Below are 18,363 nucleotides of genomic sequence, written 5' to 3'. Positions count from 1 at the left end.
ATTGTGCCAAATTGTGACCAACTGCACTTTAATCATATTTTTTTTTCTGCGACCATCGACTCACTCGGTGACTCCATTTCTTGCCCAGGATCCCGGCGGCGCTAGTTCGGTGTCTCTGACGCGGTCACGATGAACCCGCCCCCCCCCCCCGACCTCTGGTCACCTGTCTGATTGTAAAACATCTTTTATTTTTTATATCACCAGCAATGACCACCCCCACTTAACACTGGGTGTGTCCGCTAACATTTCCAATAAAAAAAATGCCACAGTGTTATTGAGAGCTATTTCGGTGGTTTGGTATGTAATGTTGCGTAAGCGTCGGCGCTGGTGATACAAGAGGTGGCCGGGTGTGGTGCCCTCGTCACCACCACTCCTTCATCACGTGCCGTACCGGCCTTAATAGGTGCTCGCTAACAACATTTACTGTGGTCTGTCATATTAACGGCTGGGGGGTGTATCGATTGTCTTCTCACAGGCTGTCTCCAGACTCGATGCTGAACCCACACAAGAGCATGCTGGGAACGGGAAACTACGACGTGAACGTCATCATGGCCGCCCTGCAGACCAAGGCGTGCGAAGCCGTGTGGTGGGATAAGCGCAGGTATTGAACCAGTCACACTAGCACTCCGAGACCTCTCGGTCAGAACACCATGGCGGGATCTTCTTGGTTCTTTCGGTAAAGTCACGTAGAAGGGAAGTAATAAAATAATAAAAATAAAACGTGATAAAATAATTCTCACGACGTTTCGGCCACAACGCAAGCAGCCGTCCTCAGGTGAAAACCAGGTCTGTCGAGGCGACAGCGTCTGAATGAAACAGCACCATCCTTGGAGCATATATTTAAGCTGGGTTGGAAGGGGGGGAAAGGGAGCCTTGACAAAAGAATTTGCATATCAAGAGGAATTTAGCATATTTATGGGAAATGCAGGTATGTGATTAGTACTACTTATGCCCGTGCATTATGCAGGATTACTTCCCTTCTACGTGACTTTACCGAAAGAACCAAGAAGATGAATCCCCGCAGTCACGAAAGCTTTAAATCGAAATTTAACCATGGCGGGAGTCCGCAAGACGATCGCTGATTATTGTAATAACATCTCTACCATGCCGACATGCCAGATACCTTGCTGATCTCGTCAAGGAGCATAAACCATCACTGAAACTCCGGTCATCCTCGTAGCAGCAGCAGCAGCAGCTTTTGGGTCGCCATCGACAAAAGATGGTCACTACATCGCGCGCTTTCAGATGGGCTTCTATGGCCATCTTGAACGCTGTTCTTTCCGATATTAGGAAGCCATTTGAGCTTTGCACTTTTAATTCTAAGTTAAAAACGTATTTCTTTCGAACTGATTTATGTTTAGTTTGTTGTCCTTCCCCTACACCTCCGATTAGCACATTTGGCTACATACGGTGCGAAAGAAGTTCAACATACATGTCATCAGGAAAGTCGAGGAGGAGGCTTGTGTGTTCACAATGGCCGCGTCGAAACGCAACACTTCACAACACTCCACTGTGGCATTCACATAATCGAGGCAGAATTTGTGATGTTTTAATCTCAAATGTATTTGCTATCACGTTTTTTTTCTTTATTCCGTTGTCTGCCTCGCAAAACACAGAGAAACGACAGTTAAACATTGATAGGCAACGGTTTCTGGTTAAACAAATCGTGTGCAGGGACCTGGATTTTATTCCCAGTGCTTATTTGCTTGGCTGGGCTGTCCAAGCAAAGCTGCTTGTGGGACACGGGGGTGAGACGTTAATTACCTCGCCCGGTATGGAGGAGGTCGTGGGTTCGATCCCGACCCTGACGCCTGCTGCTGTGTATGTGGACTTTGTGCGTCTCTCTTCCTGTGGATTCTTCTCCGGGTCCTCCGGTTCTTCCCCGCCACATTTAGAAACATGCTTTTCAGAGTATTTGGCTGCTATACATTTCCACATGATGAGCGTTTTTGTTGAGCTATTATTTGTTTCCAGGTCGCTTCTAAAAAAAGAGCTATGTATCTCAGTGGGCCTTACCTGGTGAAAAAAAAAAAATTGTTTTCATAGTTTGTGGGTTCTTGGCAGAGACGGATCCTCCAACAGAATTTCACTGACAAAAGTGCAGGCAGTCCCCGAGATGCGAACATTCGCACTAACAAACGAACCACCATAAGATTCATCTTCTTGGTTCTTTCGGTAAAGTCACGTAGAAGGGAAGTAATAAAATAATAAAAATAAAACATAATAATTCTCACGACGTTTCGGCTACAACGCAAGCAGCCGTCTTCAGGTGAAGAATGAGACACTACCAAGCTAGGAGCTTATATATAAACTGGGTTGGAGGTGGAAGAGCGCCTTAACAAAAAGAATGTGCATATGAAGAGGAATTTAGCATATTCATGGAAAATGCGTAGGAGGTGGGCGGGGGGGGTTTCAAAGTCATATTATGCCCATGCATTATGCAGGATCAGCAGCACCAAGGGGGGGTGCAGGGAGTAGCATTAACAAAGGAAAGGAATGTTAATGATATGTAGCTGCAGTTACTAAACAACCACGTAGAAAACTAAAGTATAAACTACATAAAAAACTAAAGTATAAACTGCATAGCACCATCAGTATACTTACTATACTCTACAATAAGCTGAGTTACTAACAGCAAGTAATACATTACAATTCTACGTCGTAAAAATTATATAATATGCTTCCATCTAAACTTTATTCTCTTACATCACACGAGCATATACCGTACTATATACTGCCATAGATAAACCCAACATTAAATTATATACTGTATTACTATAAACCACCTTATACATTTCAACATAACACTATGTATTATTCTACCCACCCTAATGTGTATCGAAATGGTTTATTACGTCCTTCCAATGATTGCTAAGCCAGAATCCATCTTCTCGGTTAAAATTGTCTCTGTGTTTGTATATGTGGATCGCCTCATGAACGAATCTCTCATGATAGCCAGATGGCTTGCAGAGAACCTCTGTCTTGGAGAAGTCAATGTCATGTGAGCCCACTGAGTTGTAACAGTGATCTGCCACGGCTGAGGTGTTTGTCCTACCGTGTTTCAGGTCAGCTTTATGTTCACGGATGCGGTCCGAGACATGTCGTTTGGTTTCCCCAATGTAACTGCTACCACAGAGGCAACTTAGTTTGTAGACACCAGGGTACTGTATGTCTGGAACCACATCTTTTACAGACGGTACCAGATCACGGATTTTATGTACTGTGTTGAATCGGACCTGGATCTTGTGTTTAATCAGGATTTTGGAGATCTTTTTTGTGACCCCAGCAATGTAGGGTAAGGTGATGGTCTTGAAAGGCTCCTCAACAGGATCCTTCTTGATGGTTGGAGTGATGGCTTTGCGGATTGTGTAGTCGGAGTAACCATTAGCCTTAAGAGCTTATTAGCCTTAAGAGCTTGTGAGAACCTAAGGTCGTACTTACGAACCGAACCGCATAACTATTTTGTTCAGCGGAGGGATCCCCCGCAAGATGTAATGAGTCCCAGCATCCTAGAAACACCCTTTCAGGATTCAACGTACGTGAAAGTAAAACTATTTTTGGTTCTTTTCATGTCACTTTAAGTTACGCTTTCTTTACAGTCATATTACATGCACGTGTACACATTCTTCTCATGAGTTTCACAAAACTTCCCTTTTTTGTTGAACCATAACACGTTTTATGACACTGACCGTACGTACCAGTGAATACTGAGTTTCCGAGATGCGAACAACTCCACTAACGAACGGATCCCGGGGAACGTAGCCCGTCGTTCGTAAGTCGAGGACTGCCCGTGGTAAAAAAGGTCAACAGACTCCCAAAGCCGTGAGGGGTGTGGATCAGTGGGGGTAGATCCCGGGTCGGAGGACGCAGAACCGGCACCACTATCTCGAGATCCTGGGTTCAAATCCAGGTTTCGGCCGCACGTGGTTACAAACCACCCAGAAGAGTTGACGGTCCCAGTCCGTTCGCCAAGTTCCCCCACCTCTGATTAGCACAGTCGGATGCTTTTACGGTGCCAAAGATGTGCAACATACATGCATGCATACACACAAGTCATGCAGTATCATGTAAATAATTAGCTCCCACATTCGACGAATGCAAGGATTTTCAGACCGGCCACAACGGATACTTAACAAAGCGGTCACAAGGCGTGGCGTGATTTCACCGCCCTGCCGATTAGATGATAAATCAAAACCGGCGACTTGGTTATTTTCCTGGAACTATTTCAATTTTCTGTCGTCTCATTTGTCGTGTATCGTTTTCATGGTCTGTCTCATGTTGTGTTTTGTTCTTTTATAGCATCAAGGTACAGTAGTATTTAATTTGCATACACGGGGGAAAAAGTTTTTTTACTTCCATGTCAATGCACGTACAAACCAGTTTTGACGTATGAATTGTTCAAGGTCACATAATCAAGTTCGTGTCTCCATTCTCAAATGAACATCGGGTTGACGGCTCATCTCAGCTGTCCTGACACAATGGTGCAAATTCCACATTCGGATGACAATACAATTTTCAATACAATGCAAGTCAGTCGTAGGCAGACTAAACAAGAGGGCCTTGAGCCTGGACTTGAACAGTGGCAGGGAGTCGACAGCACTCATTGCTCGGGGAACGACATTCCAGACTGTTGGAGCAGCAGGGGAGAAAGAGCAACTGTACAGGAGGCAGTCTTCTGAATAGAGCAGGCAACTTGTGTTGACTTCCCACAAGGCAGTGCTCATTTTAACCCTTTCCCATTCCAAGACGCCTGCAAGTTGCAGGGTGGGTCCCGTTCACCGCTGAATCTCGGAACGCGCAAGCCGTTCAGCATTTATTTCATTTAGAGAGGCATAGCATCATTGTTTTTAAAGACATTGGACTGTAATCATCACAGAACCTTAGTGACACGACCACACTTTGATAGCTGGCGCCAAACTGCCACACACCCTTACGCATGGCCTTTGACTTCCGATTCCGTTGGGAATTGATTCGATTCCGATGATGTAAACGTACGTAAATCGGAACGGAATCAGAAGGGTTCATTAACCTCAATTGGGGGGGTCATGATAGTGGTGATTGACGCAGGCGACCCCCTGGCAGGATTTGAACTCGACTCGCCGTTGTCGCCAGGAGGACACCCGTCTGATCGGACGCAGCGGGTTTCGTTCACTTTGCGATTCTAACAACGATGAGCAATTTTAGCTCGTGACCTTACAATTGTGAGTTGGCGACGCAAGCGGCTGAAGACATTTAAATGTTAGCAGTGTCGGCGGAGACCAACGAGTTTGTGTCAAGAATTAAAAATATTGCAGCCTTTTTGCCCAGGCTCTTTATAGCAATGCTCAACGAGAGTGGCCTTTTAGTACGAGAAAAAAAAACATTGGAATTTAATGATAATAATTGTAATAACTGTAATGGCGAGTGGGGCTTTACGTCAAACAGATTTAGAAGCTCTCAAACAGATTTAGCGGAGACGTATTGCGCATTTTGAAATCAGCTTTGTAAAGAGACTCATCAGGATTAAAAAACGGGCGAGGGCTTGTATCAGTCTGTGAGCCAGCAATGCTGATATTTTTTAGTATTTGAGTGTAAAAAAAACAAATTCCATTAAAAAAACATTTCCACTGGTCTGTAAGAGATTCAAAGAGAACAATGAAACTTGATGGACGCTGGATTATGGTTTTACATTCAGCGGGTGGGAACCTGGACTGAGACCTATAAGCTTAGTGGTTCATATTCTTGGGTTTTTTTTTCGGTAAAGTCACGTAGGTAAAACATTAAATTAATAAAAGTAAAATAAAATAAAAATCACGACGTTTCGGAGGCAACACAAGCTTCCGTCTTCAGGTGGAACCGTCACAGCCACGACAGCTGTATCAAGTAAATGAGAGATTGCAAGAGCTACCACTCCGTGTGAAAGCGATGGGTATTGTTATCTCGGCATCTCTTGAGGAAGGCCAGCGTCTCGAGAAGCTGTGACTTCTTGTCTCGTTGTCTGTTAAAAACTCTAACAGATAGGTGGAATTCCTCCCCGTAGAGGGCATTAATTCTAGATTTGAAGCTTTCGTGACTGCAAGGATTCATATTCTGAGGTTTTTTTTATTTTTATTTTATTTTACTTTTATTAATTTTAATGTTTTACCTACGTGACTTTACCGAAAAAAAACAAAACCTAAGAATATGAATCCTTGCAGTCACGAAAGCTTCAAATCTAAAAGCTTAGTGGTGCCGGCTCATGTGCTCTGACAATCATTATGTAAAACCCCACGAGAGAGAGAGGACACCCATACCCTGGACTCAAACCCACAGATCGCAATCGCGTCAGTCGAGGTGCTCTCTGACAATGCTGTTATGAACCCTCAGGAGAAAAAATTCCCGGTGTCAGTATCGGAAACCTGATTTGTTTCAACGGTACAAGTTCTCAGGCGCTGATGTGACCGTTAGGGGTGACCTTGAGAGAGACAGAGAGACAGAGTGAGAGAGACACCACCCCAGGATGTGAAACCAGAAGCTTTGGTGCTAGGTCGCCTGCTCTGACGTGGTTATTACGAGTCTACTTACAGAGACGTACATCGACAAGACTCTACGTTTCTCACTCGGTCTCTGGGCAGCACTTGCTCTTGTGCCATCGAAGGCATGGATCTCACGCAGCAGCAGCAGTGTGGGCTCTGCCACTCCGACACGGCCGTTATGAGCCCCCTGTGCCCACCGCCTCATTACCGCGTCTCCTGGCGGGTTCGCTAGCCACGCTTTAACGAGCGGTGACCGTCGGATTGGCGTCACACCTGGGTTGTCCAAGGCCCAAGGCTCGGCGCCTCCACCGCCCCACCCTCTCCCACTACCCCGCACTCCCCACCCTCGACTACCACTCCCTCCACAGCGGCAACGTCACCAACGCGAGATTTCCCATTTCAACTGCCCCGTGCAAATACCGGGCACGCCTTACTCCCACCGCTGCTATATTTAACCGCTCAACACCTACGGCTATTATGCATTGCCCTGCCATCCTACGCTTTGGGTTGGAGGCGAGGGCTGGTAGCTCGTGCAGAGATTTGCAAAACGCCTAAACCCATTGGCTTCCCAGAACCTGTTTGTCCTCGCGTCACCTCGAGTGCGTTGGTGGGTTTTCTCCGGATGGATTGCCAAATACCTCAAGGCAGGACGCTGCAAATAGAGTCTTTAAGTCTTGTTGAAGACTTGTGAATGAACTATTATTTTCAATCCAGTGTCCTTTATTTAATCAGCTGAGAATGATGGCTGGGTGACAAAGACGAGTCACATTTCTCATGCAGCGTAGAAACAACAAAGTCGGAGCATGGGGACAGCACTTGGCGCCATTGGCAATCCTGGGTCAGCGGTGGGAATTCCACAGTCTGATGGCAAGAGTCAGTCCCTCCTTGGGGGGATCACTGTTGGTGTCTATCAGAGTTGAGCTGTGTGTTTTATATATGTCCGAGAGATGATTATTTTATGTCAAGTCTACACCCAACCAACCAGATTTGAACTCAAAACGTTCCAATTGTGAGTGTAATTCTCACCATGGTGCTGTCTGGTTAGTTAAACGTTTTCGGAGATAATTTTGCATGTATGGTGTGGGTGAGTGTATTTTAAGGATAATGTGGTGTGTGCGTGTGGTGTAATGGAGTGGGATGGTGTGGTGTATGAATGGAGTTGCGGGCGTTTGTATTTGTGGTATGGGCGGCTGTGGCATATTTTGATGAAGTGGTGTGGATTGATGTGTGTATTGTTAATGGGTGCGTGTTGTGTGGATGCAGTTGGTGTAGTATATGTGTGGGTGTTGTATGTATGGAGTGAGCATCTTAATAGTGTTGCTTTATGTGGAGGGATTTATGAATGGTGTGGTTAGCATATTGGTGCTTGTCATATGTGGTGTGGTGTCTTAATCATTAAGGGTTTCCATGATGGTGGGCAGGCGCGGGCTACGTGGCCAAGAGTCAGAGCCATTCCCTGTTCACTTTGGGGTGCGACAGGGATGTCCTTTGGCTCCCACATTATTTAACATCATCTTTGACCACGTAGCTGGAGAAGCTTTCCATGGCTGTACCGGAGAAATTTCCATCTGGCACAGATACAATGGGAGGCTGATCGATGCTCGTGTGTGGTCGAGGGATGGCTCCCTATTGGTCAACCATGTTATGTATGCTGATGATCTGGTGATTGCTGCTCACTCAGAGGAGGAGTTTGAGGCGCTGCTGCTGAACCTGGAGTGAACCACTAAGAGGGTGGGGTCCTACCATTAACTCCGCCAAAACTAAGCAACTGCCTGGATATTTTGTGCCATCAAACACTCCACCCATCAACTCTCCATTGGTGATAGAGCAGTTGTGGAGAGTTTTCCATACCTGGGCAGTGTGATTATGACCAGCTCCGATTTGAGAGTAGAGGTCTCACTCTGAATCAGTCAGGTGGCATTATATTTTAATCGGCTGCGTAACGCTGTGTGGAAGCTACCTGATCTGTCGCTCCACATGACACTTCGGGTCTTCCCGGCCACAGTCATGCCCTCCCTTCTCTATCCTTGTGAAACGTGGACCCCTCAGTTCTGTTTGGAAACATTCAGGCTGGCCTGCCTACCATCCATACTGGGTTTAACCAGGCTGGATTGTATGAGGAGCTCACAAATCCTTGAAAGATCTGGACACATTCCCATCCGTGAGCTCCTCCGGCAGACAAGGCTGCATTGGCTGGGTTATGTAGCCCGCAAGTCTAGCCACCGCACGCCGAAGCAGCTTCTGTGTGGCCGCATTGAGGGGGCTATAACGGGCAAGGCACGGCCTGGAGAAGAGATGGAGCTAATGCGGTATGGGAGGATGTGGAGCTGAGTGGACTTGCCGATGACTGGTACTAGCGGTGTCAAGATCGGCCTCTATGGAGGTGGCTCGTGAAGGACGCTACTGGGCAGTTTGAGGCAGTCTCCCTCCAATAACAACTGAGGACAGAGGATTGAAGCTCACAACAACGAGCGGAGCGCCGGGCGGCTAAAACACAGCAAGTTGGCACAGTAGGTTGCACGGCTGGTGCATTTGCCAGTCTCTTAGTCAGCTGAGCCATGGCACCTGCTGGGTCTGTCCCGTGACCCCATGGTCTCTAAGTGCACCTGGCCTGGCACAGGCGCCGTGGTGATGTCACCATCACTTTGTGGCAAATGGCGGGTATCAGTATTGGTCTATTGGTGTCCATAGGTGGGGAGCGGTAGTGTTGTGGTTAGCGCACCGCGCTACGAACCCGGCGACCCGAGTTAAATTCCAGCTCGCGGCCAACACCAGTGACGATTATCTGAACCGGTCCTGGGCCTCCTCTAAGTCAACTTGGCCTCAAACGAGTACCTTGGTGTGTGTGTGAGTCGTGGAGCGTTATCCCCTCATACATGTGGTGGTGGTGGTATGGGCTGTCTCTGAGCACTTTGGTTCCTATCACGTGCAGAAAACACCTAATTACTGACAAGGAATTGGCCAAACATCCCAACGTAGCAGGATCCTCCTGAAAAAATAAGTCTGAAGGCTCGACGAGGCTTTGCCGTGTTAATATGACATTTTTATCATTGCCATATAACGTTTAATGATGTTCGTTGGTTGTGCGTTGCCATGCGCCTTGAAGTCGCTCTAAAAATATATTTTTCCCCATGCACACATGCGTACATTTCGCACGCACGGCCGGTTAATTGTGCAGCCGTGGTCTGTTCCATAAAACATTTCAAATGATGAAGCTAATTATTAAAATGGGAAAGCCTCACTGAGCTTCAAGACTTTTTTTTTTTAGAATTGCCCTGCCTTTACCAATTCCATTCATGAGTGTTTGACTTCGTCTGGGAGGAAACCAGAGAACATGGCGGAAACACCCCCCCCCCCCACGCATAGGCGGAGGGGTTGACACAGCCACGTCTACCATCTCCTGACCATACCTCGTCCGCCCCATGCCCGCAACACCTGGACAGTTCTGATGGTCATTGCTAACCGGGCCCAGTCCAATTCTAGACCTGAATGGCTAACCAGGCCTGAATGACAAACCAAGCGATTGGGGGAGCGTTGATAATCATTTCGTTAAATTTCGATTTAAAGCTTTCGTGACTGCAGGGATTCATCTTCTTGGTTCTTTCGGTAAAGTCACGTAGAAGGGAAATAATAAAATCATAAAAATAAAACATAATAAAATACAATTCTCACGACGTTTCGGCCGCAACGCAAGCAGCCGTCCTCAGGTGAAGAACAGGTCTGTCGGAAAGACAGTTCATTCATTCAGACACTGTCTTTCCGACAGACCTGTTCTTCACCTGAGGACGGCTGCTTGCGTTGTGGCCGAAACGTCGTGAGAATTATTTTATTATGTTTTATTTTTATTATTTCCCTTCTACGTGACTTTCCCGAAAGAACCAAGAAGAAAAAAGAATCACTTCGTTGTATGCAATGGAAAATTTCTCACTCTTTAACTCCTATTCTCTCTCTCACCACCCCCCACCCGGCTTCTCTCCCGTCCCCACGGTCCCTCCCTCCGTCCCTGCCTCCCTCCCCTCCCCTCCGAGCAGGGACGTGGACAGCATCGCGTTTGGGAACGTCGTGGGCCTCATTCTCAACATCCCGTCGAGCATGCGCTGGGGACCCCTGCAGCTGCCGCTCAAGCGCAAGCACTGGATTGGCGTGCGCCAGGTCGCTGGCGTCTACTACAACCTCGACTCCAAGCTCAAGGCGCCGCAGCGCATCGGCTGCGAGGACGAGCTGCGGTGAGCGATGGCGCAGGCGATCGTCACGGTTCAGGTCGACGTAGGGCAGCGATGGGCAACCGCAGACGAGTCGGTGGGTCACCCGAGCGAGCCCCTCCTTCGTGTCTCGGTTGGACCGCAAGCGTGACAATCCCACACCTCCAATTAGCTCGGTTGGCTACATACCAGAGGTCGCAAACGGGTTTTGATTCCTTACCCGTACCTGTACCCGGCCGCACCAGGGTCGCAAACGGGTACCCGTACCCTACCCGTACCCGGCCGGGTACGGGTATCGGGTACCTGATTGCGACCTCTGGGATGAAGCCATGTTGCAGACGTGGGTGGGTTGATTCTAGGAACTTGAATTGTGAGAAGAGACAAGACGCTGGGAAATGAGTGACAAACGGTTACTCACCAGTGACTCACGGCCTACCCGTACCCGTACCCGGCCGCACCAGGGTCGCAAACGGGTACCCGTACCTGGCCGGGTACGGGTAGCCGGGTATCGGGTAGGGTACGGGTATCGGATACCCGGTTGCGACCTCTGCTACATACAGTGCGAAAGGAGTTCAACATACATACACAACATAGAGACAACTTCGACCGGGATACCACGAGGGGCTCCATGGGGCGGGTGAGGTCTGCGGGAGGCAGGTTGCCCACCACTGACCTGGCGAGATGTTGACTCCCTCGCCTGGTTTGCAGGAGGTCGTGGGTTCGATCCCGACTCTGACGCCTGCTGTGTATTTGAAGTTTGTGTTTTCGCTCTCCCCGTGGTGGCGTGGATTTTTCTCTCCGCGTCCTCTGGTTTTTTGCCTCATTTTAGATAAATGTCCATTCAGAGCATTTGGCTGCTATCAATTTCCACATGATTTGCCACTTCATTGAGCTATCGTTTGTGGCCAGGTCGCTTAAAAAAAGGGCAATATAACTCGGTAGGCTTTACCTGTTCAATAAAAAAATTATTACGAGAGCGTTTTGCTACTTAAGCAGCTTCCTCAGGAGAGGGCGTAGCTGCGTTTGTAGCTTCATCCAATTCGAGTTTTTTTTTTAAACTTTCTAATTACGCACATTTGGATCATGAGCGCAATTACACATGGCCCACTCTTTTATTAAACTAACATCTCGAGATCTTTAACATCAGCAATGTTTAGCAGGATGGCCGCTTGGCCTCAAACCGCGAACCTCTTGCAGCATGTGACAAATGCGCTAACGCTCGTCCCCGGGTCACTGGGGTTGCACCTTGAAGGAACCACAAAACATTTTTAGGAAGCTGCCGCCCCTATCCTTAACTATCTAAACGAGGATATAAGGCCCACTGAGTGTTATATCCTCTTTTTCAGAAGTGACCTGGCTATCACAAAAGATAGCTCAACGAAGTGGCTTATCATGTGGAAATCCAATGCAGCCAAACACTCTAAACGCGTGAGAAAAATCCACGCAACCACGGGGGGAATATGCAAACTCCAAATGGACAACCACCAGGGTCGGGATTGAACCCACGGCCCCCTATATAACAGGCAACGTAGTTAACATACCACCGTGGTTCCCTAAAACATCCGCCATAAGATGTTAGAGGATTGGATTGTATGGGATTGTGTGACACATGTTTAGAAACTCTTAAGTAAAAATGTAGAGGTGGTTGGGTGGCTCGGAGGCCAAGAGTGTTGAGCTGGTGCCGCTGAGAAGCTGAATTAGAATCCAGGCAGCTGCTGCCAGTGATTGAAGCGACTTTTTTTAAGTGTGTATATTTGATGGTCTCAGACCGGAGTGGTCACCGTCGACCTTGTGCGTGCTGTCCAGGCGCTTCCTGAAGGAGCAGTTCAGCGGGAAGCACTGTGAGCTGCTACTCGTCGTCAGCATCGAGGTGGAGGCTGAGCAGAGCTGGCGCCGGGACGAGTGACCGGACAACACCATTACTCGCCCTCATCCCCCACCCCCCCCCCCCCCGACTAACGCTGTCATGGGAACGTCGATTGGGACCGCAGCAGCAGCAGCAGCGGCATCGGCGTCCGACGACGGCGACAAAAACATAGTAGCAACCAAACGGATAAACGAACTGACAACGCAAATATCCATTCGCGAACATCTACGACGGAGTTGGACCGCAAGCGGAAAGGCCTATGTGGGTGAGATTGCGTCGGAGCTGACGTGGAGCTGACGTGGATCTGACGTGGATCTGACGTGGAGCTGACGTGGAGCTGACGTAGATCCGACGTGGATCTGACGTGGATCTGACGTGGAGCTGACGTGGATCTGACGTGGAGCTGACGTGGAGCTGACGTGGAGCTGACGTGGAGCTGACGTGGAGCTGACGTGGATCTGACGTGGATCTGACGTGGAGCTGACGTGGAGCTGACGTGGAGCTGACGTGGAGCTGACGTGGATCTGACGTGGATCTGACGTGGAGCTGACGTGGAGCTGACGTGGATCTGACGTGGATCTGACGTGGATCTGACGTGGAGCTGACGTGGAGCTGACGTGGAGCTGACGTGGATCCGACGTGGATCCGACGTGGATCCGACGTGGAGCTGACGTGGATCTGACGTGGAGCTGACGTGGATCTGACGTGGATCTGACGTGGAGCTGACGTGGAGCTGACGTGGAGCTGACGTGGATCTGACGTGGAGCTGACGTGGAGCTGACGTGGAGCTGACGTGGAGCTGACGTGGAGCACGTTGACCGACTTGCTGTGCCCACACAGAGGCGCGCGGTGACGGGAGGGACGCCGCGCCAGCGTGACGGTGCTCTGGCACGCCACGTGGCGTCATATACCACACCCACGTGCGCACCACGCGTACTTTCCACGATGCGAAGCACACGCCATCGACCACAAATAGCGTGCACACCACGAGCTCGCGACACCACATGCACCATGTACACCTTGCGCAGAAAACACCACGCACAGACAGCAATACAATACGTCACAAACCATGTACACCACATGCACTATGCACCACACACCCCACACTGCTCACTGCACACCACACCATTCTCACCGTGCACTCACACCCCCACTGTTTGGCATGTGCACCGAACACCCAAATCCACAGCATTTTCAGCAGACAACTGCTCACACTATACCCCCATGCACATTACACACTGCCACGTACGCCGCGCATCGCCATGCATTATGTACGCCGGGGTGCACATCCGCCATGCATAATGCACACGCCAGCCACGCCACTCAGCGTGTACCTGTCATACACCACCGACTGTACGCACCACCAACACAAACCGCTCCACCACTCAAAACCGCACACAGCTACCAAGGTCCTCTTTATAATGGTTAAGCAGGTTGTGTTACCCTGATCCTCATTTATTGATGATGGGGGGGGGAGGGGAGAGCCAGTGGGGGTTGTTTCCTCTCGTCCAGATCTTTTGAGGTCTTTTGTAAAATAATATTAATATTAAGAAACCGCAAGCGAGTGAGAAACGTAAACAAAGCACACAAGCAGCCGAACTCGGAAGAGGAAGGGCAAGGCCGTGGTGTTTTTAATCAGAACAGCGACCCCGTGACATGGATACGCACGGACGTCGGCTTCAGGGGACAGAGAATGTAACTCCGATTAAATAAAGAAACGGGGACTTTGTCGTTATTCACACACGGCAAAGAGGGGGTGTGTGTGGGGGGGGGTGCAACTCGCTATATCGCCATCATCAAACTGTAATAACTACATCGGTTTTGATATATATAAATACTGTATATGAAAATAAGCAAAAAAAATTATCTAAAACGGAAAAAAACAACCGCGAACAGATGAACGCGTCTTTTGTAGCAGATTTTGGTTGTGTTTTTTCTGGTGTGTGTGTGTGTGTTTGTGCGCGTGTGTGTGCCGGAAGCGTCGTGGCAGTTATCGTGAGCGCTACGTGCCAGCGTCCCGGTTTTATTGGACCTGATGCACACAGAACACCGGTTTTGCCAAATTGGCATCTGATCTCCCTCTCGGTTGACTTCAATCTTACCACATTTGGTGTTGTGCCAGCGCGTTTGTCAACGCCGGGTTCGAGACAAAGACAGCCTCGTGTGTGATCGCTAACTTTCTTGACTGCCTCAACACTGTGCAATGTTTAAAGGTGGGCCGCGTGAAGAGTTCACGGTTCTGGCGTTCACAAAAGCAAATGTTTTTCGCGGGCAAAAACCAAAGTGAAATATTGAGGAACGTAGGTTATTGTGGTCCACAGACTAAAAGCTGGGGTTGATGGATTATGTAAAGGATGAGACATCAAAACCCGTGTGCTCCGGTTTCCTCGTAACAAAAGGTTTTACCGTAAAGCGGGACGTTTCTGGAAAAGTGTCTTTAGACTCGGTGAGCATTTTGTGGGTAAAGGTTTCCTGTTGTTACATAAAGGGGGGAGGGAGGATCTCTCATAACTTGCCAGACTTCCTTTGCAGACGCGTGCATTTTTCGATTTGGTGCAATTTTCAGTGTTGTTAATTCGTTTCGTTATTATTGTATTGTAGTTTCATTTTTTTACGTCTTTTGTTTCTCGTTTGTGTGTTTTTTTTGGACAAAATAATAACTTGTATATGGCATGGGGGGATTTACGTGTACCGAACTGTGCAGTGCTCACAATCTCAATGTTGCCTTTGTTCCTGAGAACTTAAATACTTGGGACCCCAATGTGTGTGCTGGTGGAAAGCCAATTGTCCACCAATATTCGATGGACGCAAACGGGCAAATCACAATGTGCTGCCAATTTGGCCCTTTCCCACAAATAATCGACAGGGGGAAAGTAATTTCCACCAATTCACGGATTGTGACCTCCCTGTTCCGTATTCCTCCGTTAATGTTTTGTCGTTCGTGAAATCAAAAGTGGAACCCAAAAAATATGTACCTATATTTTTTTTGTATTCACCGCAGAATGTACAGAAAACGAACCGCGAATGCTTTAGTGGTGGCAAACGCTCACTCCTTTTGTCTTGAGAGTCAAATAAAATTGAGTGTAAAATGACTGACTCGTTCTAGATTTGAAGCTTTCGTGACTGCAAGGATTCATATTCTTAGGTTTTTTCGGTAAAGTCACGTAGGTAAAACATTAAAATTAATAAAAATAAAATAAAAATCACGACGTTTCGGAAGCTTGTGTTGCCTCCGAAACGTGATTTTTATTTTACTTTTATTAATTTTAATGTTTTAACTACGTAACTTTACCGAAAAAACCTAAGAATATGACTGACTCGTCATGTCCTCAGACACTGGCAGGGTCGATTATTATACATTTACACATTTTAGTTTTATTGGGGGGAGGGGGGGAAGAAGAAAATAATTGGGTCTGTTTTGACATTTCGAGAATTGAGTGGATGGGCCAAGTCGTTCGGAGGTCCAAGCACTTAGCTGGCAGACGTGAGGGCCTGGGTTAAAAACCGGCAAACCACTTGTAGTTAAGTTTAACACGTAGGCTTTCGCGACCAATATTCATAATCAACGTTTTTGGGTTTAGATCGCGTTATTTATAAATGTGTCGTAACCCTCCACCACCCGACACGGCCAATCAGTAAAAAAGTGTCACGTTGACAAAAGACAAATAGTTCACTGCTTTAGCCCACCGGTGTGTTGAAGCGTGAAACCACAACATTTACACTTGTAGTTAAACCAAATCCTCAGGTTCAGCGAGTTGGTCACAGCCTAGTCACCAGAATAACTGCACAAAATTAACATCACATTTACATCTGTTTTGGCACTTAATGTGTCATTTCCTTGGATCTTAATTATTTAAAAAATCATTGGTCCAAGGTTTTATCGGAGCAGGTGTAAAATGCGCTGCCTTCGACTGCGTGGACCAGAGGGTCACGTTCGAAGGGATCTCGGAGGATCCTCGAATGTTCCATTGGCCATTCTTCAAACACGAAGGCTTGCACTGCTCTGTGAGACGGTGGATTTAATTGAGTTTAACTGTTTCATTGCTGTGTATGTTGAACTTCCTTCGCACCGTACGTAGCCAACCTTGGTAATCGGAAGTACATAATTGAAGGAGGGCCATTGCCTGTAGTACTATCTTACTGTCGCGTACTTTATATTTCTTATAAGGCAGTGTTTAATGAACGATGAAGGTGAGTTGTGTGTGTGTTGATACACCACTGGCAAGCCAGTCCCCGAATTATCTACAATACTATGTGTGTGTTTTGCATCATTGAGTTGGTCTTCATCTTCGTACGGTTGATGTTCGTGCAGAGCACCGAACTGTAATTTTACATTGAGGTGGTGGGTCGAGCCGGATTATTGCGTCCCGAATCGTCCAGTGCATCGCTGTGACGATGATGCCTCCTTCGTATCTGTGAATCGGGCCTTGAGTCATTATCTTCCGTCGTTCTTGTTCTGGGTGACCACAGTTGCACATCGCAGAGGGGTTTTTTAAAATCCTTTATATTAAGTTCGCTTGCGTGCTTAGGACCGTGCAAATCTTTCGGTCGTTTTTTAACCCACTTCCCGTGATCCAATCGAGCTGACATTTTCCACACAGACTCGCTGTGCGTGACAATTAATGTTCCTGGTGCGGTGTGTAAACATCGCCACTCGGGAGACAAAGGCGGCCGGGCGTGGTGTTGGCCACCCACCCCCTCGTGTGCCGTGCCGGCCTTCATAGATGCTACTTGCTAACAGCACTTGCCCCCAGCAGTCTGTTCAGGCTAATCGCGGGATCTTTGGTTTGTCTTTGTCGTGCACATTCGTGAGCTGGCGTGTGTTAGTGTGTATTTGTGAGATCTATCTTATAGTGTATATTTTCAGTGCACGTATTGGTGAACAGTTGTGTGTGAATGTTGAACTTTCGCGCAAACCGTACGTAGCCAACCGGGCTTATCGGAGGTTCGGTGAAGGACGGCAAACTAAACACGAAAGTCTGTTCTCAAGAAATTATAGATTTTGAAGTTTTCGTGACTGCAAGGATCCATACTCTTTGGTTCTTTCGGTAAAGTCACGTAGGTGAAAATAAGAAGAAAAAATTAAATAAATAATTCAAATTATTCTTAATTTTTATTCTTTTTTTCCTTTTTTATTTTAACCTACGTGATCTCAAGAAATTAGTTTTTTAAATCTAGATTTGGAAGTTGCATAGCTCCAGTGGCTTCCAAATAGTGTTGTCCCATTTCCATTCGTATATCGCATAGTTTAAGCGTTTCTGTTCGTCCAACTTGTGCGTTTGAGTGTGCCAGTCATCTGGTGTCTTGTTATTATGTGGTCATTGTTCGTTGGTACGGTATTACAGTTGTATTGGTTATATTGTGTTTACTGTGTGAGTGAGTTATAGATAAGTTGGCGTGTAATGGCTGTGTATTTATGAGCTTGTGTGTAAATTATATTCGAGAGTTTAGTGTGTTCGTTCGTTGATAGTTGTGTTGGTCAGCTGACATGTATATGTGTGTTGGTTGTACGGAATTAGTGTCTGTACGGTTTTAATATTGGTGAGCTGGTATGTATGACACAGTATCAGTGTAGTGGGTTCGAATTAGGTGCACACACACACACAGCTTGGAGGCAACACTATTTATTAAACGGTAAGTAATATAACACTGTACATGAGGTGGTGACCACCTTCCTCAACTCACTAACACTCTGGAACGCGACACAGACTGGACCAGGCAGGCAACAGCCTGCCTGGCCCAGGACGACGACTCGGGACTTGACGACCGATGATGTCTTCACTTCGGAGTACAGTACAAC

At 47.5% G+C, this 18,363-nt stretch overlaps 1 protein-coding gene across 1 annotated transcript in view; it reads left to right on the top strand.

The window, feature by feature from the left end:
- JOSD1 (Josephin domain containing 1) overlaps window positions 1–15,655 on the top strand; it is a 29,583-nt gene extending 13,928 nt beyond the window's left edge. The window contains exons 3-5 of the mRNA XM_078594857.1: window positions 476–601; window positions 10,526–10,720; window positions 12,503–15,655. Coding sequence (XP_078450983.1) covers window positions 476–601; window positions 10,526–10,720; window positions 12,503–12,602 — 421 coding nt within the window. The 3' untranslated portion in view covers window positions 12,603–15,655. The remainder of the gene's footprint in view (window positions 1–475; window positions 602–10,525; window positions 10,721–12,502) is intronic.
- Window positions 15,656–18,363: the final 2,708 nt, after the last annotated feature.

The sequence above is a fragment of the Lampetra planeri genome, chromosome 5 (genome assembly GCF_965212315.1).
Source record: "Lampetra planeri chromosome 5, kcLamPlan1.2.h2, whole genome shotgun sequence".
NCBI classification, from domain to species: domain Eukaryota; kingdom Metazoa; phylum Chordata; class Hyperoartia; order Petromyzontiformes; family Petromyzontidae; genus Lampetra; species Lampetra planeri.
This window is presented reverse-complemented; position numbering and strand designations above follow the sequence as displayed.